Consider the following 24903-nt stretch of genomic DNA (forward strand, 5'->3'; position numbering starts at 1 on the left):
GGCGTTGGACCTCAGCTTTTTGGCTCAAAGCCTCATTCCTCTCTTGAAGAGCCTCTGTCATAGAGGACAGCTGCTCCAAAACTCCTTCACAGCGAACTTCCAAGGCAGCTGCCCTCTCATCAGCCACTTTGAGAACTTTACGAGTCTGAGACAGCTCTGCTTCTAAAGACTCGGTATGCTTTGCTGTCTCAGCCGCCTTCTCATCAGCCTTCTTAAGGGCCTCCAGCGCAGAATGCAGCTTCACCTGGAGGGACTGGATCTGCTCCCGAGCAGCTGCCAGATTACCCCTCGCATCGCTGGTTGCAGACAAGTTCTCCTCCAGACGCGCCTCTTCGATCCGGCGGTCTACGGACTCCTGGAGGAAGCGATCACGAGCATCCACCTCCATAAAGAGGCCCGTCACCTAAAAAGGAAGAACAACTGTCAAGAAAAAGAAACGAAGCAAAAGAGAGGTGAAAAAGTAACTTACCATCAGAAGCATTTCCCTAATTGAAGATCCGAGCTCCTCACGAGAACAAGATCGGAAAGACACTTGCTCCTTGGTGGAACTGGCTAAAAGACCAGTCAGGGCCAGAAGACGAGGATCCGAAGCCTCTGTGGTTCCGCCGAACATTCGCTCTTTAAGAAGTTCGACAACAGCACTGGCTGGAGACTCGGAAGTAATGTCCGATGCTTTCAGAGAGTTGTCAGAAGAAAACAACGGAGGCTCGACAGCCACACTTTTTCCTTTCCCAATGGAAGGAAGAGCCGGAGAAGACACTGCAGCAGCCCTGGACTTCTTCCGAGCAGGAGATGGGGCAGCTGTTCCAAAAGGGGCTGGGCGCTTGTCCCCGGTCTTTGACGGAACGCCCTCAGAACTCTCAGGTTCAGTCCTCACAGGGGCAAGGGCATCTTGGGTAGGAACCTCTGGAGCTGAGTCCTCTATAAGGACGATCTCCAGCCCTGTCCCTGAGGCCTCTTTGTCTTTAATGGGACTTAGATTTTCCCCCCGATACCTCTCCAGAAGAATGGGCAGTACCCCGCTCCACTTGTTCAACAACGGAGGTCTGCTCCGCAATAGCCAGGGAAGCTTCCCTCACGCCCTCTGAGGAGGCTGGAGCAAACCTAGACCCTTCAACAGGCCTAAGAGCTGAGCTCGACCCACCACGGCTAGATGGCCGAGACGACTTGGTGCTGCGGGAGCTCGGCTTTGAAGCTTGAGAAGAAGCTTTGGCGGGAGGTCGGCTAACCTCCGTGGAGGAAGCAGCCTGAACCAACTCCGCAGCAATCTCAGTTACCGAACGCCCATCCCCAAAGGCATCAAAAATTGCATGCATATTGTCCCGAGAGAGGACAAAGTTCTTGGGAAACTTTATGTCGTCCATTTTTACTTCGGAAGCTGCAAAAATACAAAATTATGAAGAGTCAGCATACTTTCTGATATTACGGGCAAAGAGAAAACAGAATTGTTGTCCCTTGAGGCAACCCAAGAGGGGGGGTGAATTGGGTTTATAAAAAATTTAATGGCTAAGACAAGAAATTAGAAGAGAATAGGGAAGAGAAAAATCAACACAATGATTTATAGAGGTTCAGCTATCCAAGCCTACGTCCTCTCCTCAAGGTCCACTGGAGAGTTCAACACCACTATCAAATCTTCTTTGGGTGAAGATCAAAACCCTTACAATCTTAGAGCAAGCCTTTGCTCTTTACAAATCTCTTTTTCCACTCAAGAGCAATTCTTTGCTCAATGCCACACTCACAACAACAGAATCTCTCAATCAACCTTTACTCACTCAGAAAAGCCAATCAATTACAACTCAAAACAAACTTTCAAGAAATCAATGCTTTGGCTCAAGGTTTTGAGAGAGAGAGAATGAAAAATGCTGTAATCTCAATTAATATTTGCTTAGATGGTTGTTGTAACCTCACAACAACAAAAACAAGTTGTATTTATAGTTCTATCATAAATATGGCCGTTGGGGGTGCATTAAATGCAAATAGAGCCGTTTATGTTCAGAAATAACCGTTATACCGTGCCCAGAAAAACTCAGGTTCGGCGGCCTAAGCTTAGAGTTCGGCGGCCGAACCATTTGGGGCGAAGAAACTATTCCTTTAAAACTGAACTTTCGACGGCCTAAACTCAATGTTCGGCGGCCGAACATGGTGGACTTTCGTTTCTGTTCCTCACTTTCGGAAGCCAAACTTTAGGCTTCGGAGGCAGACCCAAAACACACATTCGGCGGCCGAAGGTTAAATGTTCGGCGGCCGAAAGTGTGGGACTTTCGTCTCTGTCCCTCACTTTCGGAAGCCGAAGGTTACACTTAGGGGGCTGGTTGAAAAACCCACTTTCGGCGGCCGAAAGTCAATGTTCGGCGGCCGAACATAGGGGACTTTCGTTTCTGTCCCTGACTTTCGGAAGCCGAAAGTTGAGTTTAGGGGGCACAAAATCCCTTCTTTAAAACTTTGAAAAATCATAACTTAGGCTATAAAAATTCATTTTTCAATCCGTTTGAATATTTGTAACCTATATTTTTAGATCTTTCATTTTGATGAAAAAATATTTTCAAAATCACTTCTTTTGGAAAATTTTATTTTGGTCCCTGAAAGTCAAGTACTTCAAAAAGTGGCCATATCTAAAAGAACTTTTAGAAATGAAAGAACCCTTGAGCCATGACAATAATTACTTGAAATTCACAATGAATAAAATGACAAGCATAAAAATACTTTATGATCCCTTCCTTGTAGTATGCTTCCTAAATTGGCACTTTTCACTTTTGTGATTGAAGCAATATCATTTGTTTCAATAAGGGACCTGCAAGCTCAATACAAATACTCTTGGAAATAATTAGTAGCACACCAATTGTTTATTAATCATCAAAACAAGGATTAGGACATTTAGGTCCAACAATCTCCCCCTTTTTGATGATGACAAACAATTGGTAAACATTAGGATAATAATCATAAGTGTAGTGTGTGCATTTTTAAAAAAAAATTCTCCCCCTTAATGTGCTCCCCCTGTTAAAAATACTCTATGCCATATTTAAAAAGTGAGAAGGCACATAAGGGAGGTTTTGACTCAATGCAATGCTATGAGATGTAATGGATCCTATATGAATGAATGAGTCCCAACAAAAATGCATCTCAAATGAATACACACAATATCCACAAACCAAGAGAGAAAAATATTTAATCCAAACGAGTCAAATAAAAATAGCCAATATCCATAAAAATTATCAAATGTATACATAAGTAATACCATCTCTCCCCCTTTTGACATCATCAAAAAAATATCACAATAACAAAAGGGGAAAACAAAAGTAACCAAATAAACAGACAGATCACTGAGGAGGCTGAGGAGGTGGCACTCCAGATGACTGCTGAAGAAGGTGCAAAATCTGGCTCTGCTGCTCGATCAGGGTCTGCTGCTGGTCTGTAAGTCGTGCTAACTGCTGCTCCATCTGAGTCTGGCGATCAAATATCTGAGTCTGGCGATCAGATATCTGAGTCTGGTGATCAGACATCTGAGCAACCTGCAGCTCCAGACGACCCATGGCATCATACAGATCAGATGCAGTCCGTGAAGATGTACCCTGCTCGGTGGACCGCCCGGTACTAGCATCGCCTCTGGGAGCTCGCTCTGTCTCAAGATCAGTAGGAGAAGCATCATCTGACTCCTCATCAGAACCATCATGTGCCTGTGCTGCTGCATGTGCTGCTCTGCGAGCTGCAAAATCTCTCCTAGAATTATAAAATTCATTGCCTCTCCTAGTCAAACCCATGTGGTGGAGGGTAGCCTCAGTATAGGGGGTGTACTCACTAGACAAAGGTAAGGCCGACTCGGTACCGGGGTCAACACCTAGGGCTCGGAGAAGAAGAGTAAGATGACGACCAAAAGGGAGACAGCCTCGACTCAGCCTAAGGGAGTCTGCTATAGAGTGAATCATAATATGTGGCAGGTTAAGGGCTCGACCCTCTAGCAGACAAGACACTACAAACATGTCAGAGTACGAGAGTGCAGTCCTATGACCCGATCTAGGGAGAATCTCATAGGTAACTATGTGGTGAACAACTTTAGGGAGAGTGTTGAGATCACAGGCCTTAAGTCTAGAGGGCTCCTCACGATCTACATCTCCTGAAATGACCCTAGTCTGGTGAAGGGAAGAGACCTCACCAGTGATCCACTTATGAGTGGTGGAGACAACAGCCCCAGAGTTGGGGATACCTAGGTGACGAGCAATGATGTCAGGAGTGAGGTAAACCCTCTGACCATTTACAAAACTGACTAGGTGAGGGGGGGTGTGACGGGTGAAGGTGTGTAGGTTGGCATAGAACTCCCTAACAATCCTAGGATGGGTGTCTGATGGAGTGATAAGAAGGTGCTCCCATCCCTGAACAATGAAGGGCTGTAGGAAACCCTGAGTACGAAAAAGCTGAACACTGTTGGGATGAACTGTTCTCCCAGGATGAACAAACCTGAGAGAAAAAGGCTGAAAAGCAGGATCACCCTCTCTAACAACAGGAAACTCAAAGGGTGGAGAGGCAGGAGGGTCAGAGGAGGGGGACCTAGGAGCTCTACTGGATTGACCTCTAAAATATGGATGTCTACGGGCTGTGGTTTTTCTACCCATTTTAACCAAACAAAAGCTACATAGGCATATGAAGAAAAAGAAAAAAAATAAGCAACATTGTCACAAAAATTCAGCCCATAAACACACAAAAGCCAACCTATAAGCATCACAGTCTTATATATAAAACTTGATATATAAATTCCCAGCTAACAAGATAGCACAGCTAAACACAACAACCCAGCTAATCAGTTACTGCACCAAGGCCATATTCAAAACCAAAAAAAAATTGATGTTTCATAAAATGCAAAAACATAGACAAATATCTAAGACAAAACCAACCAACTCAACCCAGCTAACAGAAAGCAGCAAACAAAAAAGAATTAGGCAGTTTAAAAAATATAACTATCAACAAAGTAACCCAGCTATCAAATTAACAGAGAGCAATAAAACAAGAGAAATTGTAAAACAAAACCAACCTAACAAACAGCAACACAAAAAAATAAAAGAAAATAACCAGCAGATTTTATATATATAAACATTTCAACAAAACTCATCAAGAACACAACCCTAGTCATATAAGGAACTAAACACAAGATAAATCATTAAAAATAAGGAAAACCCATAAAAAATAGAGAGAGAAAACAGAAAACTTACCCAAATGAAAAATCTCGAAAATGGGTTATTTTTGGAGGAAAGAAAGTGTTTTTGTGAGTTTAGGAGAAGAATAATGAGAGAAAAAGGAGATTTTTGGGCAAAAATGGCTTGGATCAGGCGATTTTCGAAGAGGAAGACGAAGAGAGCTTCGGGAGAGGGAGAAAAACTTCGGGGAGAGGGAAAGAGTCGCGCGAAGAAGATGATGAGCTGTCGCGGGGGCTTTTAAGGGACGCGCAGTTTCGGCGGCCGAACTAATCTTCGGCGGCCGAACCTGGGCAAGATTAGGAGGCCGAACTTAATCTTCGGCGGCCGAACTTGACAATGTTCGGCGGCCGAATAAAATGTTAGGCGGCCGAAAAGGATAAAAGACAGAAAGACATAAAATTTCCCGCTTTTCATATTGCCCTTGAAATTGAAGGTTAGGGGGCCGAAAGTGCCTCCGAACCTGGAATTTTTTGGCTTCCCCTCCCCCTTTTTGTTTTAAAAAATATAATAAACAATTTGACATGCTTTCAAAAAGATACACACAAAAAAAATATACACTCAACAACCACCATCTAGCATTCCCAATTCCCTTTTAATGAAGTTAAATCTTTCTTCATTTAAAGGTTTAGTGAAAATATCAGCTAATTGGTTGTTGTATCCACAAACTCAAGAACAACATCACCATTTAACACATGATCACGAATGAAATGATGTCTAATGTCAATATGCTTAGTTCTAGAATGTTGAATGGGGTTCTTGGTTAGATTGATTGCACTTGTATTATCACATTTAATAGGAATGTGATCAAGAGATACTTCAAAATCTCTTAATTATTGTTTAATCCAAAGGATTTGACTACAACAAAGACCCGCCGCCACATATTCGGCTTCGGCGGTTGATAGTGCAACCGAATTTTGTTTCTTGCTACACCAAGAAACAAGAGATTGTCCTAGAAGTTGACAAGTACCCGAGGTACTCTTCCTATCAAGAATGCTTCCGGCAAAGTCGGCATCCGAGTAGGAACATAAAGTAAAGGATGAACTTCTAGGATACCATAACCCCAAATGCAATGTGCCATGTAAATATCTAAGAATGCGTTTAACGGCATGCAAATGAGACTCTTTAGGACATGATTGAAAACGTGCACATAAACATACGGAAAACATGATATCTGGTCTAGATGCGGTGAGATATAAAAGGCTTCCGATCATACCTCTATAGAGCTTTTCATCAATAGGCTTACCCTTTTCATCCTTGTCAAGCTTGGTGCTTGTGCTCATTGGAGTTCTACTTGGCTTGCTATTCTCCATTCCAAACCTTTTGATTAGCTCCTTTGTGTATTTGGCTTGGTTGATGAAGATGCCATCCTTAGCTTGTTTGATTTGAAGCCCAAGGAAGAATTTAAGTTCTCCCATCATGCTCATCTCAAACTCACTTTTCATAACTTTAGAAAACTCTTCACACAAACACACATTAGTAGCACCAAATATAATATCATCAACATATATTTGCACTACAAGGATGTCATTTCCATGATTTTTGACAAAAAGAGTTGTATCCACTTTGCCTTTTGAAAAACCATTTTGCAAAAGAAAATTACTTAGTCTTTCATACCAAGCTCTAGGAGCTTGTTTTAAACCATATAAGGCTTTGGACAATTTAAAAACATGATTTGAAAATTCATGATTTTCAAACCCCGGAGGTTGCTCAACATAAACCTCCTCCTCAATAAAACCATTTAAAAAGGCACTTTTCACATCCATTTGAAAGAGATTAAAATTCATGTATGATGCATATGCAAGCAAGATTCTAATGGCTTCTAATCTAGCTACGGGGGCAAAAGTTTCATCATAGTCTATGCCCTCCTCTTGGTTATAGCCTTTAGCTACCAACCTAGCCTTGTTTCTAATGATATTGCCATCTTCATCAAGCTTATTTCTAAACACCCATTTGGTGCCTATGATGGGGTGATGTCTTGGTCTAGACACTAAGGTCCAAACCTTGTTCCTTTCAAATTGGTTGAGTTCTTCTTGCATAGCAAGAACCCAACTCTCATCACCAATAGCCTCATCTATAGATTTAGGCTCTATATGAGATATGAATGCAATATTATTACATACATGTCTAAGAGAGGATCTAGTAGTCACCCCTTTTGATGTATCACCAATTATTTGATCCTTGGGGTGATCCTTCTTGTAGGCCCAATCCTTTGGCAAGTCATGTTGGACTTCTTGACTTTGTGTAATTTGCATTTGTTGCTCTTGAGGTCCAACTTCATCTTCCTTTGCCTCTATTGAATTCTCCTTGGGTTGACTTTGATCTCCATGAGGTTGAGGATCTTCAATGGTCAACTCATCAAGGTTACCTACAAGATCATCATCACAAGATACCTCCTTTCTAGGAGCAAAAGGATTAGATTCATCAAAAACAACATGCATTGACTCTTCAACTATCAAGGTTCTTTTATTGAATACTCTATATGATTTACTAGATATAGAGTATCCTAAGAAGATACCTTCATCGGTTTTGGAATCAAATTTGCCTAGATTATCCTTATTGTTTAATATGAAGCATTTACAACCAAAAACTCTAAAATAACTAACTCTAGGTTTCCTTCCATTCCAAAGCTCATAAGGAGTCTTATTTAAGAGAGGTCTAATTAAAACTCTATTTGAAACATAACAAGCCGTATTTATGGCTTCCGCCCAAAAATAAGTAGGTAAATTATATTCTCTTAACATAGTCCTCCCCATATCTAAAAGAGTTCTATTTTTTCTTTCAACAACATCATTTTGTTGGGGAGTCCTAGGAGATGAAAAATTATGAGTGATCCCTAATTTATTACAAAAGATTTCAAATTTTTCATTTTCAAATTCTCTACCATGATCACTCCTTATTGAAGAAATTTGAAAATCCTTTTCATTTTGAACTTTCTTTGTAAAACTTTTAAAAGCATCAAAACAATCATCCTTATGAGCAAGGAACACAACCCAAGTATACCTAGAGTAGTCATCAACTATAACAAACCCATAATGCATGCCACCAAGACTAGCTACTCTAGTTGGACCAAATAAATCCATATGCAAGAGTTGCAAAGGTCTAGAAGATATTACCTTATTAATAGCTTTAAAGGAACTCTTAACTTGCTTACCCATTTGACATGCATCACATACTTTGTCCTTTTCATATTTGATCTTTGGAAGACCATCAACTAGCTCATCTTTGCTCAAATTTTTGAGGAGATCCATGCTAGCATGAGAAAGCCTTCTATGCCAAATCCAAGAGTTATCACTAATAGACACAAAGCACTTCATATCTTGGTTAGTCATAGCTTGTAAGTCAATAAGATAAATATTCTCAACTCTTTCACCAACAAACAATATTTTGTTATCCGACATTCTAGACACAAAACATGATTTTGGTTCAAAGATAACTCTACAACCTTTATCACATAATTGACTCACACTTAACAAATTATGCTTCAAACCATCAACTAATAGAACTTTATCAAGAATAGGAGAGTTTTCCTTACCGACTTTACCTATACCAACAATTTTACCTTTTCCATTGTCTCCAAAGGTTACTTGTCCACTTCCGTCTTTCTTTTCAAGAGAGATGAAGTGATTTGAGTTTCCGGTCATGTGCCTTGAACATCCACTATCAAGATACCATTTGCTTTCAATTTTTGAGGATTTCAAGCACACCTAAAAGAAAGAATTCAAACACTTTTAGGTACCCAAATGTACTTGGGTCCTTGGGGGTTAGTCATTCCACTATCCAATTTCCATATGCTACCATATCCAAGATGCAATTTTCTAATAGAGCACTTATAGTTGGTATGACCAAACTTGCCACAATAGTGACAATGACCATTGAACCTTCTTACTCTAGGTCCATAGGTGAGTGAATGTGTTTGAGTTCTCATGTGGCCATTTCTCCTTTGCTTATTAAAAGCATGTGAGCAAGAGATATGATTGGAGTGGTGATTTTGTGAACTATAAGTGTGTGTTCTATAATGATCATTTCTCTTATATGCAACTTGCCTAGGTGTGTGTCTTATATGAGTGTTGTAATTAGTGGATTGGTGTACATGTGCATTCCTTGTAGGTGCATTCCTCATAGACATATTGCTACTAGAAACTTTAGGCACATTTCCATTTGAGCTAGAAACCTTAGGTTCATGTGAGTTGGTAGCTTTAACAAAAACGGTTTTAGAAAAATTTGCTTGAGTTGATTTATCATAGCCAAGGCCATACTTGATGCTAGGAGACCTTTGAGAGTCTAAAATCTCATCAAGTTTGTCCTTGCCTTTTAAAAATTTTGAAAGAGAATTTTTCAACTCAAGGATTTCATTTTTCAGATTTTTATTTTCTAATGAGAGCTCGTCTAAGGATTTTTGTAAAGAATCATTTGAGGATAAAGGTTCCTTGGGTGAGTTCTCACTTTCCTTTTTAAAGCTAGCTAACTCACATTTCAAAATTTTATTTTTCCTATGACTCTTTTCAAGCTCATCATTCATCAATTTTAAAGCACCTACAAGTTCATCATATGAAAACTCAACATCATCATCATTTAAAGTAAAGTCATCAAGAGTAGTTACCTCATCGGAGCTTTCCTCTAGAGCCATGAAGCACATGTTGGCAATTTCATCACCAACCTCCTCTTCTTCGGAATCACTTGACTCATCCCATGTTGCTTTGAAGGCCTTCTTCTTGAACTTCTTGATAGGCTTCTTCAACTTGGGACAATCCACTTTGTAGTGACCCGGCTTATTACATTCATAGCAAATGACTACTTCCTTTTTGCTTGATTCACCCTTTTCCTTTCTAAAATTCTTCCTTGGGATGAACCTTTTATTTTGGAGAAGCAACTTCCTTATTCTCCTAGTTACCAAAGCCAATTCTTCCTCACTTATCTCTTCTTCTTCCTCACTAGTATCTTCGGAGGCTACCCTTAGAGCAATGTTCTTTTTCATCTTGCTAGGTTCCTCCACTTGCTCTCTCTTTAGAGTCATCTCATAGTCAATGAGATTCCCCAAGAGTTCATCCAATTGCACTTTGGTTAAGTCTTTGGCATCCTTTAAGGAAGTTACCTTTGGTAGCCATTCTTTAGGTAGACATCTAAGGATTTTCTTCACCAACTCTTCATTTGTGAATGTCTTCCCAAGAGATTTCATCCCTCCAATGATCTCAATGAACCTATCATACATTTGGCTAATAGTTTCATCGGATTTCATCTTGAACAACTCATATTGATAGATGAGGGATTCCATCTTGTTTTCCTTGACTTGATTGGTACCTTCATGAGTGACAACCAAAGCATCCCAAATTTCCTTGGCGGTGGACTTCATGCATACTTTGTTGTACTCACTTCTACTAAGAGCACAAAACAAGATGTGAATGGCTTTGTCATTGAGGGATACCCTTCTCTTCTCTAGCTCACTCCACTCACTCTTAGATTTTTGCTCTTGGTTTCCATCAATAAATCTTGTGGGAAAGAAAGGCCCATTCTCTACAATGTCCCACAAATCAACTCCTTCCGATTTAAGGAAATAATACATTCTATTTTTCCAATATAGAAAGTCATTTCCATCAAAGAAAGGTGGTCTCACAACCGATTGACCTTCTTGAGAGTTGAGGGCTGCCATTTGATCTTTACTCCAAGATAATTATATCTTCAAGAAAGGGAGACTTAGCTCTGATACCACTTGTTGTCCCTTGAGGCAACCCAAGAGGGGGGGTGAATTGGGTTTATAAAAAATTTAATGGCTAAGACAAGAAATTAGAAGAGAATAGGGAAGAGAAAAATCAACACAATGATTTATAGACGTTCAGCTATCCAAGCCTATGTCCTCTCCTCAAGGTCCACTTGAGAGTTCAACACCACTATCAAATCTTCTTTGGGTGAAGATCAAAACCCTTACAATCTTAGAGCAAGCCTTTGCTCTTTACAAATCTCTTTTTCCACTCAAGAGCAATTCTTTGCTCAATGCCACACTCACAACAACAGAATCTCTCAATCAACCTTTACTCACTCAGAAAAGCCAATCAATTACAACTCAAAACAAGCTTTCAAGAAATCAATGCTTTGGCTCAAGGTTTTGAGAGAGAGAGAATGAAAAATGCTGTAATCTCAATTAATATTTGCTTAGATGGTTGTTGTAACCTCACAACAACAAAAACAAGTTGTATTTATAGTTCTATCATAAATATGGCCGTTGGGGGTGCATTAAATGCAAATAGAGCCGTTTATGTTCAGAAATAACCGTTATACCGTGCCCAGAAAAACTCAGGTTCGGCGGCCTAAGCTTAGAGTTCGGCGGCCGAACCATTTGGGGCGAAGAAACTATTCCTTTAAAACTGAACTTTCGACGGCCTAAACTCAATGTTCGGCGGCCGAACATGGTGGACTTTCGTTTCTGTTCCTCACTTTCGGAAGCCAAACTTTAGGCTTCGGAGGCAGACCCAAAACACACATTCGGCGGCCGAAGGTTAAATGTTCGGCGGCCGAAAGTGTGGGACTTTCGTCTCTGTCCCTCACTTTCGGAAGCCGAAGGTTACACTTAGGGGGCTGGTTGAAAAACCCACTTTCGGCGGCCGAAAGTCAATGTTCGGCGGCCGAACATAGGGGACTTTCGTTTCTGTCCCTGACTTTCGGAAGCCGAAAGTTGAGTTTAGGGGGCACAAAATCCCTTCTTTAAAACTTTGAAAAATCATAACTTAGGCTATAAAAATTCATTTTTCAATCCGTTTGAATATTTGTAACCTATATTTTTAGATCTTTCATTTTGATGAAAAAATATTTTCAAAATCACTTCTTTTGGAAAATTTTATTTTGGTCCCTGAAAGTCAAGTACTTCAAAAAGTGACCATATCTAAAAGAACTTTTAGAAATGAAAGAACCCTTGAGCCATCACAATAATTACTTGAAATTCACAATGAATAAAATGACAAGCATAAAAATACTTTATGATCCCTTCCTTGTAGTATGCTTCCTAAATTGGCACTTTTCACTTTTGTGATTGAAGCAATATCATTTGTTTCAATAAGGGACCTGCAAGCTCAATACAAACACTCTTGGAAATAATTAGTAGCACACCAATTGTTTATTAATCATCAAAACAAGGATTAGGACATTTAGGTCCAACAAGAATAACTGGACAAAGTGTTATACCCATGGCCCGGACGTCCCTACAATTGGACACGAACAAACACTTCTCGACGTTATACTTCCTTTCAACGGAAGTCAGTCGAAGCAACCCCACTTGCTCAATAAGACTCAATTGGGGCAGGTTGTTGCAACCCGGATAAATCTCTCCCCAACTTAGATCCACCTCCCACGTCCGAGCGGACCCTAATTTCAGCTCCGCCACAAGGAAATTCTCTACCCATCCCTTTATAGAATCCTTGTAGCCCGTGAGAAGAGATAACCCCCTATGGGGGGAAAAGTAATAGAAGTTTTGAACCGCCTTAACCAAGCGGAAAAAAGTAACAAACAGACATGCTGTGGGTGTAAAACCCCAACTCAGGCAGATGGACTCGAAACAGGACATGAACAAAATAGAGTTTGGGGATAACATCCGAGGAGTCACCCCGAAGTATTCAAAAACCTCAACAAAGAAAGGGGTAAAAGGAAGCGATAAACCGAATTCTCTCTGCTTCAAGAAAAACACTATACTACGATTCTCTTGGGGATCCACCAAACCCGGAGGGGGAGGATAAGGAAGGACTATCCTTTCGTTTGAAAGGGGGGCTCGAATCAGATACAGAGGAGTATCTAAGAGCCTCCGAGAAATGTACTTAGTTATGTTGGAAGGATTAATATGTGATTCAATGTTAACAACATCAGGAAGCTCTGAAAGGGCCATGGAAGAACAAGGAAGCGTACCTGAAAATGCAATAAGGTGAAAAAAGCAGAAGGAGTTGCAGGGAGACAGAGAGCAGAAAAGAACTTGTTTCTTCAGAAGACAGAAGGAATTCGAAATGAAAGGCAATAATGAGACGGAACGTTGATCTGAACGGTTTTGTCTTGGAGCAGCGCGATCATTAATTACTCTCGAAGTTTACCCTCTCAACAGTTAGATAAATAACTGGTGAGAAGGTAAAGGGGCAAAGAGATAATCGCTAGACTTCTCCACATCCGTTAAGGGCCAAATTCGTGATAACAGCCCATCACTCAAGAGCCCATTTGCTGTCCACAAGCCCAACTCGGCAATCAGAGCAACTTAGCCCACAGATGGAAGCATGATAAAGGTCAGACCTGCTTACTATTTAAAAAGTTATAAGTTCTGACTCGATTGTTATTGAACAAATACTGCGAGATCGGAGGCAATAAGGGTACCTCGAAATCATACAGAGCTAAGGGCTCTGAGTTCAACTTATAGAGCTCACAAGTCGGTATTCTAGCTCGGAAAAAGCAAACCGAAATAGAGCTCACAGGTCGGCCAGTCCAGTTCGGAAAACGAAACTTGAGAGCTCAGCCGGCTAAGGAGGTTCAGAGCTCAATCCATCAAATAAAGGCCGAGCTTACAGGTCGGTTGGTTCAGCTCGGAAAAGCAAACTGACCTCCCAGTTGGCTAAGTAGGTCCAAAGCTCGGCTCATTGATTAAAAGCGAGAGTTCATAAGTACGGTCAGTGCTCGGAAGAAACGAAACAAAGTTTAGTTGGTTAAAACTACGAAGAGAACAGTACCAGTACTTCATCCACAACAAAGAAAAGAACAAGCTCAAGTATGAACGAAAAACAAGAATTTCATTAAAAGAAAAGTACATTACAGAATGGAAGACTATCCTTAAAGGATTTACATATCCGGGCCTACAGAATGGAAGACTATCCTTAAAGGATTTACATATCCGGGCCTACAGAATGGAAGACTATCCTTAAAGGATTTACATGTCCGGATACTTCACCATCTACAATTATATCGTCATCACCTACCTCACTACTCTAATCTTCAGCTCGGAAGAACTCTCGCAGCTCGGAATGTGAGTTTGGCAGAAAAGGCCAAGATCTGTCTCGCTATCACAGGGGAATTGAACAAGTTGATTCCCATAAGTATTTCTCACTGTTCCCCTATAATAGGTCGACACCCTGATTGCCCAGATGTGATTCACGATGCATACGGACAGGATATAATATCCGAGCTTGTCCGTATGAACCATGAAAACACGAGCTTTCAAGTTACGGCTCCAAGGAGATCGCTGAGCATACATTCGAAGGTATCGCCAGAAGCTTGACTGAGCGCAGCAGATCTCAGTCCCGCATAATACTGGTACTTCACACCAAAGTCTTGCATAATACTGGTACTTCACATCAAAGGGAACAATAAGTTGATCATTCTCTCCACTTCCATTTATATCAAAAGAAGGCGACGGGGGCATTAAGGAAATTTCCTTTTTCTTCTCGGAAGAAGGAGCAGACCTTTCATCGGCCCATAACCTCTTTGGAGCTCGGACAACAAACTGAAGAGGAGGCCGGCCAGACAACCTGGGTAAAACAGTTTCCATAGCTTGCCGAATAATCCCATACATCGGCCGTCCTACCAGCAGGATCTCCAAAGCACCGTCCAGACTCCTTAGAGGTAACATCAAATTTTCAAGAATTTTGAACTGACCCATTCTTATCTCAGGTACTGCAAAAAGTTTCAAAACAGAGACAAGTCAGAAACAATTCTCCATAAAGATGATAAAAGCAAGATTAACCTTTGGGGCAACAAAGCAATGCAAACTCAAGCTCACCTCATTCCGTTTGAAGAAGGCGTCAAATGGATCCTTTGCAGAGAAACGGAAAGGAAGAACCTCTTGTTCCAGCAGAAGATTTGAGAATGAAGAAAAGTTAGCGTTGATATGTACTCGGAGCCTGAGGCCTTAGCACGGAGCAGAGCTATGCTCTAAGCTAACGGTGTCAGAATTTTAAAAGATAGTCATGGAAAAGGAAAGAAAGGACATGTCCAGATAATGATGACAGGAAAGCAAAGACAGCAAAGAACACGAAGAATGAAGAAAAGCCAGAAAAGGGAAAGAGCAGATAGGACTCGGAAACTGCACAACGACAGAAAGATGAAAGGATGTTATTAAGGCACCTGACCACGAACGGGCGCGGTCATAATGGTTCTTGATATTCACCACCTCGGCAGTAGGGGCGATAACTACCGAGAAGGTGAAGGGGCAATTGATGACCGCTGGATTTCTCCATCCTGGCCCAGGGCCTGGATCATAGCCAAAAACCCATCTTGCAAAGGCCCACACACCTGCTACACGAAACAAGCCTGGTTCGTGCCACCTTCAAGGCCGAGCTCAACCAAGCTTCTTCACTTAGAACGGCCCAGTCCGTGACTAGTAGGCCCTCTCCTCTCAGACTCAGCGTCCGGCCCGACTCTCGGCCCAGCCCAATATCCAGAGCCATACTAGGACAGCCTAGCAGATCCGCTCGAACGTACGCACGAGGAGAATCAGAGGCCGTTACGCATGAAGCAGGCTGCTGATACCCTCGTACACCCGAATCTGTATGTCAGAGACACGTGTCCCAATCATGGAAAGGCCTTTACACGTCATCAGCAAGCATAGCGAAATGGATAAAAGGGGGGAACCCCCCAGAAAGTTTAAGTTTTATTTTTCAATACCAAAACCCTTGTAAAACCCTATTCTATTGGATCTCAGATCATCAGAATCGGTTTAGTTTTAATAAAAAAATTAAAAAAATAAACCAAACCGATTAATAATAATAATATATTATTTTTAATAATATAGAGATTAAATTATATTAAAGTTAAAATATTTTAATTAAATTTTAAAGTATTAAAAATAAAATATAAAAAATAAAAATTTTATTAAAAATCGAAATTGATCAAATCGAATCGAATCGAACTGAATCAGATCGATTCAATTTGATTTTTAATCAAAATCAATTCGATTTCTTATTAAAATCGATTCGATATTTAAAAATACTCAAATTTTAATTTTTAATTTATTTAATTTGATTTAATTTTAAATCGAATCGACCGAACACTCGATCTAAATCCATCTCCTCCCCTTTTTTCAACTTTCAACTGTAATGATTCCATTTGGATTTGATTCTGATAAACCATTTAGATATTTTACAATCTTTCTGCTGAATATATATATATAATATAAGTTGATTAGATTTATCCTAGAGCATTATTATGAGAATCAGAATATATACCTTCCAAGAGGCTCCTTTTATAATATTTTATTATGACTAATATATATTAAAAATGTTGTTTTCATAATTTTTTTAATTAATAAAACCATGATAATTTGAAATATAATCTGATGGTAATACTGAAAAACAACTAAATAATTCATGGAACTAAATGACAATTTACATATAATTGATGTATTAATTGTAGATAGATTCCAACTGGACATGTGACATGTAAAATTATTCTGTAATATATTAATTTAAATTTTTAAATATTAATAATAAGCTGAAAAATAAATTTATTTCTTTCATTTTGTTTTAATTTTACCCTCAAAGTAAAATATATTATTAAAAAAAATTAGATATGCATTTTAAATATTTTTCACAATAAAAAAATATATAAATAATTTTAGGGTTGTAAGTAGAACTAGCCAATTCCAATTTGTCAACTAAACATGGGAAGAATTAAAAATTACATATAAAAAAAAACCCACAATGCTTTGCATTATCAAAATTTAAGTTATACTTGCTCTTTGTCATGACCATATTTATCTTAGTTTCTTGTCCACGATGTCTTTCCCTTATTACCAACAACACCCTGATATCTTGGTAATTTTCTATTCTCTCCTACAATTTGATTTCTTTTTTCTCAAAATATAATAATAAATTTCCAAGCTTTTCCCATATGAAAAATTTTTAAAATAGTGAAAGATATGAAAAAATATATAATATATTTTATTTATTCAAAAGAATTAAATTCTTAATTTCACTTAAAAAAAAAAATTGCTTGTTTTAATACTAAGTTGTATTAGCAGCGGTGGTGGTAGGAGGAGATTGGATGGGAGTGAAAGAAAATTAAAAGAAGTGGGACTAAAAAGGAAATATTCAAAAACATGTGGAGTGCATTGAAAAGGGGCCCACATAAGATAAAGACGAAAGCCAGAAACGCCAATAATAAGAGAAACCGATTGTTCGGTATAATTTTTCCAATAATAGCAGACCAATCGCCACTACTACTAAACGAACTAGCCGCCGTCGCGACAAAAACACACAAGTAGAGGCTCTCCCTTCTCCCCGAATTCCAAAACAGGCTCTCTCATGGCTGTAGCAGAGGCTCCGCGGCCGCCGATACCAGCTCACCGTCGCCGGAACTCCGTTGCCACATCTGTAGTCATCGCTACTAAACCCACTCTCCCTTCTACACCTCTCCACTCATCCATATTCTCTCCTCACCGCACAAATGGCAACGGCGTCGTCTCCTCTCCACCACTTGCCTTTGGGCTGGCATCTCTCGAAGCTTACACTTCTCTTAAGGATATCCTCCCTTCCACTGCCGTCAACTCCCCCACCGCAGCTTCCTCGGCCTCTCGAAATCTCTTCCGCAATCGCCTCGTCCAGCAAGCGGCGTGGGCCTACCTCCAGCCTATGTCTTCTTCGCCGGATTCATCAAGCCAACACTTCCTTCTCCGCTTCTGGATGCAATTCTCAACGCGCAATCCCATCACTTCTTGTATTCGATTCGTTAATCTTCGTGTTATTCCTAGTATTACAGAAGCCTTTGATCGGATTCTTCGTGCCATTCGATTCCGGATGGAGAAACAGCACTGGCTGACCTTTTTTAGTAAATAATTTAAAGCCTTACCAGTTCAGAGTGTGCTCTTAAAATTATAGATTGAAATACTCCAATCAAAAACAAAATCTGTACTGGAAGGAAAAAGAATGAATCAAATTGAATTCAGAAGTGTAAAAAACAAATTTCCTTCTCTTTTTATTAAGGGTTTGGCTTCTTCTTTTTTTGTGGTACAATTGATTACAATCTTCAGTTTACGATTGATTTCGAACGGCGGAGCCTAGTTCGGACCTGCTGGAGCTGGTGACTGACGACATCAGAATTAGAGACAGTGCTTGAATCCACCGAGTCGGTTTGTTCGTTGAGGTGGACTAGGAAGTTATTGGCTTTTGGTGACTCCGAAACTGCACGGTTGATCGGACTACTGGGGGGCGGTGGGGGTCTTGGTGGCTTCTTACCGTTCTTACGTTTGCTCAATGAGGGCGATTCATTTAAACCCGGTGCGCTTGGTTCCCAGTCCCTCTCCTTCTGCAAGGTTGGTTAGTTTAGTACAGATTGATTGATTTAGCAAGTCACTTGTAGTATAAGGTTGCCTATAATGGGATTTTGTCTTTTTCATTTTATCAGCGAGAGTCTTATTTGTTAATCTACTGAAAACAAGTCATTTGAAGTTATCTTATAAACTTTAAAAATTTTATTAAGATCTGTATACAAAAATTTGTTAATACATTTTTTTCTTTAAATTAAAATTAAACAGAAAAATAATAATTTATTGTGTTGGAAAATATTTTCTAGAAAATATTTTCTCCAAATACATTTATTTAACGGAGCTTGTTGAACTTCGTGGCCAATAATTTCAGAGGGAAAGAACATTTGTTATTTGTACAAATTATTAGTCTACCTTAGCGGTTGTGCCTGAAACTTTTCCAGAATTAGAAGCCAATTGTTGAACAAGTTGAAATAATGTAGTCTGCCCAAGGCTCGTCCAGTTTTGCCAATAGAAAACGGCCAAGTCCCAAGCCTTAACTTTCAACTGCATTAGCCTCCTGTCGATTTCGCTTTCATGCTCAGCTATATAAGGCCTCAGAAAAGTTTCATAGATGTACCCAGTTCCCTGCATTGAGCAAAATTTTTTACCATTTCATTTGGAAATTTACTGAATAAATTTTCCAACTCTATAAGCATCTTCATTTGCCTACCTTTGTTTTTGGATTCCACAAGTAGATAAAGAATGCCAGCTTCACCTCACCATACATTGGTAACCTTCACCATAAGATGAGCACAATATCAAGCATAGAGAGCAAATTAATAAACCACTTGCACAAATTTACAGAGTTTTGCTTACCATGATAGAAATATATCCCCTATTCTCTCACAAACAGTAAGAAGTGCAATGATGATCCTACAAAATCAAAGGGGTTAATTCTTGCAATTGAAGGTCATTTTAGGCATAAAGCATGATAATTATCAGAAACTTGCCCAAAGTAATTCTTACATACATCTCGATGTATGTACCAACCAATCATACACTCTCATTTTGATTTAATTAGGTCTGATATAAAAATACATGTCAAAATTTCTTATTGCTGAGGTGTTTGTACACACATGTCCTTTGGTTATAATATTTGAACAATTCTATTGCAATCTTGGCCTGGAAAATATTTTTAGTAAAATATGTTTGCAATTCCCTGCTCTATTATTAGAAAGTTTGAAAAAGATTATGGGTAATATTTGAATTATTATATTTCTTAAGAGAACCTTAACAAAAACCAATTTCAATCTAAAATTCTGGGTTTAACAGAACATAAGGACTTACCAGTATTGACACCAAAATCTAAGTTCTTCAATTTTAACTTTGTTCTTCTCCAATATTTTGAAACATTCAAATGCAGGGTATGCATACCCAAAAAGCAACCTGCCATCCACAAAATGAAGAGCATTCGAAATCCAGAAACGTCATTCAAAAAGAGAAAAGGGTATATAAATTTACACAAAGAAAATAAAGAATCATAGAAGAAAAGAAATTGGTTCATCAATGACATACACAAGACATCTGGTGATGAAATCTCCTAACATCCTTGAACTCTGTAGTAAGGATCCGCCAAATATTCCTGTACAATTGCCATTAAAAATTTTCCTTATCCAAACAATAAGAAGAAGAGACTAATCCAAAAGAAAAGGGAAGAATTCGGACCTGTGTGTTGATATAAATCGAAATGAAGAAGAACAAACTTTCGTATGAAGAAATCAAAATACTGCGATCGAAAAAAGGAAAAAAGAATCATAAACACAGTAACCCGAGTAGAGAAGATTAAAAAAAAAACAAAAAGGCAGGAAGGTGAAAGAGAGAGACTCTTGAGAAAATGAAATGGGTTTCAAACCTCTGTTTGTTTTTCTGCGAAATGAGAATGGAGATAGAGAAAGAGGCACACAAATTTCGCAGAAAGTGAGAGCAGGAGGGGGGAAAGAGAAGAGAAGAGGTGTCTAATAATGAATATGCATAGAATAAACTACCTCAAATCTCCTTCCTCCAAATATATAGATATATATACAAGGACAGAGGTGGTTAATTAGTAAAGAGGATTGGCAAAAAAATAGTAAAGAGGAGGAGAGAAGAGTGGATACAATAAAAGAGAGGCTGGGGGGATTTCTTGACACGGACGCCTCTGTTATTTTACAAGAGAAAGAGGATTCTTCTCAGGTTTCAACGCTATTTTTATCATTTTATCTCCTAAAAATATTGTTCCGTTTCTATACTTATTTTAATAAAAAAAATTATGAAATGGAATAAATATATATTTTTTTACAATTAATTATGTAATTTATGTTATTAATATAAAGTGATCTCATGATATTGAAATATAATATAAGTGGTAAGAGAGATCCATTGGATTTATGAAGTCTCATATGTTACGATGGCTTAATAGTTTGATATGAGATAAGAAAGATCAAATATATAAGTTTAAAGATAAAATTTATATGCATTCTGAGGATTAGCCTGGTGGAAAGTACATCCTGATAGACCTAAAAGGTCTAAGGTTCAACTCTCCCAACCTCCTACTTCAAAACTTAATTTTTTTTTTTTTACATGGAAAATGTGGATAGAGAATTCAATTTGAGCCTTGTTAATTTAATTTTGATATTTTAATTTCTAGATTTAAATTTTATTTAGGGCAATTTCATTTACATTTTGAGGAGAGAGAATTTACTATGAGAGGTTCCATTTCTTTTTTTTTTTTTTTTCGAATTCAACAGGTTGTGTGCCTCCTTTGGAGATTGCTTCTCCATTGTCGGTGGAGTTGTAAATGATTTTGATTGTTTTTTGCAATAACAATGCTTAATGAAGCTTATTATGATGGCTAGTTTTCTTTATTATTTTTCTTTCCGTGAGTTTGTATATGTTTTTTAGATTTAGAATTAGATTTAGAGGGCTTTCTGTTACTGGACTTCAGAATTTCTAATTGTGGTGAGAGTAAAGAGGTAGATGGAGAAATTGTTAATCGAAGATGTCAAATTCTTTCTATGGTCGTGATTATTTTTGGGAGCTCTTTGTCTTGGACATGGTAGGGATTTCTTGGCTTAATTGAAAAGGTCTCATCCTTTTTTTCTTTGGCATCAGACGCTCACCACTATCATTGGGTCTAGCGCTGTATGTAATTTCTTGATGTCTACACTGTTCATCGGTGCTTTTGAATAATACCGACTATGGTTGTTTGATAACATTCGTATTCTCTTCAAGGTTTTCAATATAAGATTTTATGGCTTCTAATTTCTTTTGAAATGAGTCTTCTTTCATATTCTCCAATTGATCATGCGTGCAAATTCTTACTGAAATCAACAATACACCTTCGAATCTTTACAGTCGAAATTTTTTATTGAATCTAGGATTTTATTTTTATGTATTTTTTTTTCTTAAGCTCTGAAACTTTAAACTTTATTCAGTTTATATAGGTAAATGACATTTTTTATAATTTTTCTGACGAATCACTTTATTTTTGATAAAAGGAATATCTTCACTTCTAAATAGACTAGAAAAATTATTGTGAAAAATTGATTAAAAAATCTATGGATTAATGGTATAATTTATTTTATGCAGTTCTGAATATTAATTAACGTGTTTTTTAATAGTAATTGTCAACAGTATATAATTTTTTTTGTATTCGAGCTGACATACCGTATTTATTAAATAAAAATGTAGCATAACATTTTATTTTCTCTTAAAATTATATTTTATTAGTAATAATGTGTATATTCTAATAAAAAATTATATTTTCTAGAGTGTTTAAATCATCTGCCATGAAAAATTCTGAGCGATGTGCCTAACACTAACAGATTTGAATTTTCAAACTTCTCATCTCATGATGATTTAATAAGAGTTACTAACAAAAATATTTATGATTTATTAATTATTATTATATTATTGAATAAGGTCTCATGGATAACTTAAAATAATCCTTTATTTTGAAAATTAAATTGAAATTTCCTATTCGCAAATATCAATTAAAAAAATTTCATATTTTAATGCATCTGAATTATTTATGTATATATCGATTATGATTATAAAATTATTTTAATTTTATTTTGAAATAATTTAGGTGTGTTATTAAATATTTTAAAAAATTTAACATTGCAATAATTTTTTTCATAAAATTTAAAATTATAAATATATATTTTAGGAGACCAATAATTAGGACTCAGTCAAGTGACTGAAAGAGTGGAACATGACTTAATTAGTAAATATAAATAAATAAATTAAAAGTGAGAGGCAGGAAAAGGTCGGATTCTCTGATTTTCCGCGATTAATTTCCTTAGGATCTTCGAATGGATAAAGGGTACTTTCGGCATTTAATAGTTTGTTACTCGTTGCTGTCATGTCGGGAGATGGCAACCAATTCGTCTACTTTCCTGTTGATGAGGGAAAAATAAAGGCTTGTTTGGTTAATACTCTATTCTTTAGAAACTATATATATATATATATATATATTGAAAAATATATTTTAAAGAAATTTAGTTATGATATAAATGTATTTCAAATAATTTAATGTTTCAAGAAATTAATTTATTTTTAAGTTATACAAAATTATAATAACTAAAATATAAATTAAAGTATAATTAAAATTTAATAATTATAAATTTTATTTTAATTAATTCAAAAATGATATTATAAAATAAAGAGAGTAAAATTTATAAGTGTATATAAACTTAATCAGAATTACGTATTCTTTTTATTTTTTATTTTTTAATAACACATAATCGTTATTTTATTATAATATCATCGATATATGTTAACGTATTTATTTTTATTAAACATTAAACGATCATTTAAATTTATTTTAAGTGAAATATTATTTAGATTTATAACATGGAAATCATTGATATTGATGATCTGAGATCCAGTAGAATAGGGTTTTACAAGGGTTTTTTGTATTCAAGAATAAAGCTTGTCCTCTCTCCAAAGGGATACCCCTTTTATCCTTTCTTTCTGCTTGCTGGTGACGTATAACGGCTCTCCCCTGATTGGGCCACGCGTCTCTGCCATATAGATATGGGCGTACGAGGGTATCAGGCGCCTGCTCCATGCGTAACGGCCTCTGATTCTCCCCCGTGCGTACGCTCGAGCGGATCTGCCAGGCGGTATGACGAGTCTCGTTCTGGATCCTGGGTTGGGCCGAGAGCTGGGCTGGACGCGGAGCCCAGGAGGAGAAGGAATCCGTAGGGAGGTTATACGGGCTAGGCCGATCTTGATGAGAAAGAATCTGGTGGAGTCCGGCCTCAGGGGTCTGATGATTTGGGCTTGTTTTGAGAGGGTGTGCGGGCCTTCCTTTCATGGGCCGTGGCCATAATCTAGGCCCAGGATTGGGAGTAGGGAAATCCAGCGGTCATCAATTGCCCCTTCACCTTCTTGGCAGTTATTGCTCTGACTGCCGAGGGGGTGAATATCGAGAACCATTATGACCGCGTCTGTTCGCGTACAAAAGCCTTTATAACTCCCTTTCATCTTTTTGTCATTCCGCATTTCTTGAATCCTATCTGCCTCTTTCCTTTTCTGGCCTTTCCTTACCTTTCAGATACTCTGCTCTTCTTTACTTCCCTGTCATTGTCGCCTGAACATGCTTCTCTTTCCCTTTCCGTGAATATCTTTTAAAGATCCTGACATCGTGGGCTTAGAGTCTAGAGTTACTTTGCGCCAAGACTTCGGATTTTGAGTATATATCAGTGTCGACTCCTCTTCACTTCTAGGTCCTTTGTCGGAGAAAGGGAGTCTTTCCTTCCAGCGAGATTCTCCTGTTTTTCTGCAAAGGATCTATTTGATGCCTTCTTCAAACGGATTGAGGTGAGCCTGGGGCTTCGTTGCTTTGTTGCCCTAGGGGTTTGCTTTGATCTTGCTTTCACTACCTTGACAAAAGATTGACTTGTCTCTGTTTGGAACTTTTTGCAGTACCTGAGATAAAGATGGGTCAGTCCAAACCTCTTGAAAACTTGATATTACCTCGAGAGAGTCTGAAGGTTGCTTCTGAGGTCCTTCTAGTAGGGCGGTTGATGGGTGGGGTCATTTGGCAGGTCGTTGAAACTGTTTTACCCAGATCATCTGGCTGGCCTCCTCCTCTGGTTGTTGTTCGAGCTCCAAAGAGGTTATGGGCTGTTGGAGGGTCTGTTTTGACTCTACCTTCCTTCGAAAAGGAAATTTCCCCGATGTCCATGTTGTCTGCTTTTGATATAAATGGAAGTGGCGAAAATGATCAATTTATTGTCCCCTTTGGTGTGAAGTACCAGTATTATAAGAGGTTGAGATCTGCTGTACTCAGTCAAGCTTCCGTCGATGCCTTCGAATATATGCTCTGTGATTTTTCTGAAGCCGTAACTCGAAGACTTATGTTTTTCATGCGTGACATACGAACAACATATAATATCTGAGCTTGTTCGAATGTACCGTGCATCACATTTGGGCAACCGAATGTTTGTCCATAGGGGAACAGTGAGAAATGCT

General features: G+C 38.3%; 2 protein-coding genes across 2 annotated transcripts; one reads left to right on the forward strand and one right to left on the reverse strand.

Moving 5' to 3' along the window:
- The first annotated feature begins 17332 nt into the window (after positions 1 to 17332).
- On the forward strand, positions 17333 to 18541 carry LOC110622143. The gene has a single exon (XM_021766550.2). The coding sequence runs from the start codon at positions 17444 to 17446 to the stop codon at positions 17972 to 17974; it is 531 nt and encodes a 176-aa protein (XP_021622242.1). The 5' UTR covers positions 17333 to 17443; the 3' UTR covers positions 17975 to 18541.
- On the reverse strand, positions 18090 to 20229 carry LOC110622742 (putative HVA22-like protein g). The gene is made up of 7 exons (XM_021767350.2): positions 20110 to 20229; positions 19960 to 20026; positions 19732 to 19830; positions 19261 to 19317; positions 19115 to 19178; positions 18817 to 19029; positions 18090 to 18443 (listed from the first exon to the last, which is right to left on the reverse strand). Exons 1-7 carry the CDS (start codon positions 20198 to 20200, stop codon positions 18165 to 18167), a joined length of 870 nt encoding a protein of 289 aa, XP_021623042.1. The 5' UTR covers positions 20201 to 20229; the 3' UTR covers positions 18090 to 18164.
- Positions 20230 to 24903: the final 4674 nt, after the last annotated feature.

The sequence above is a fragment of the Manihot esculenta genome, chromosome 9, assembly GCF_001659605.2.
Source record: "Manihot esculenta cultivar AM560-2 chromosome 9, M.esculenta_v8, whole genome shotgun sequence".
Taxonomy (NCBI): Eukaryota; Viridiplantae; Streptophyta; class Magnoliopsida; order Malpighiales; family Euphorbiaceae; genus Manihot; species Manihot esculenta.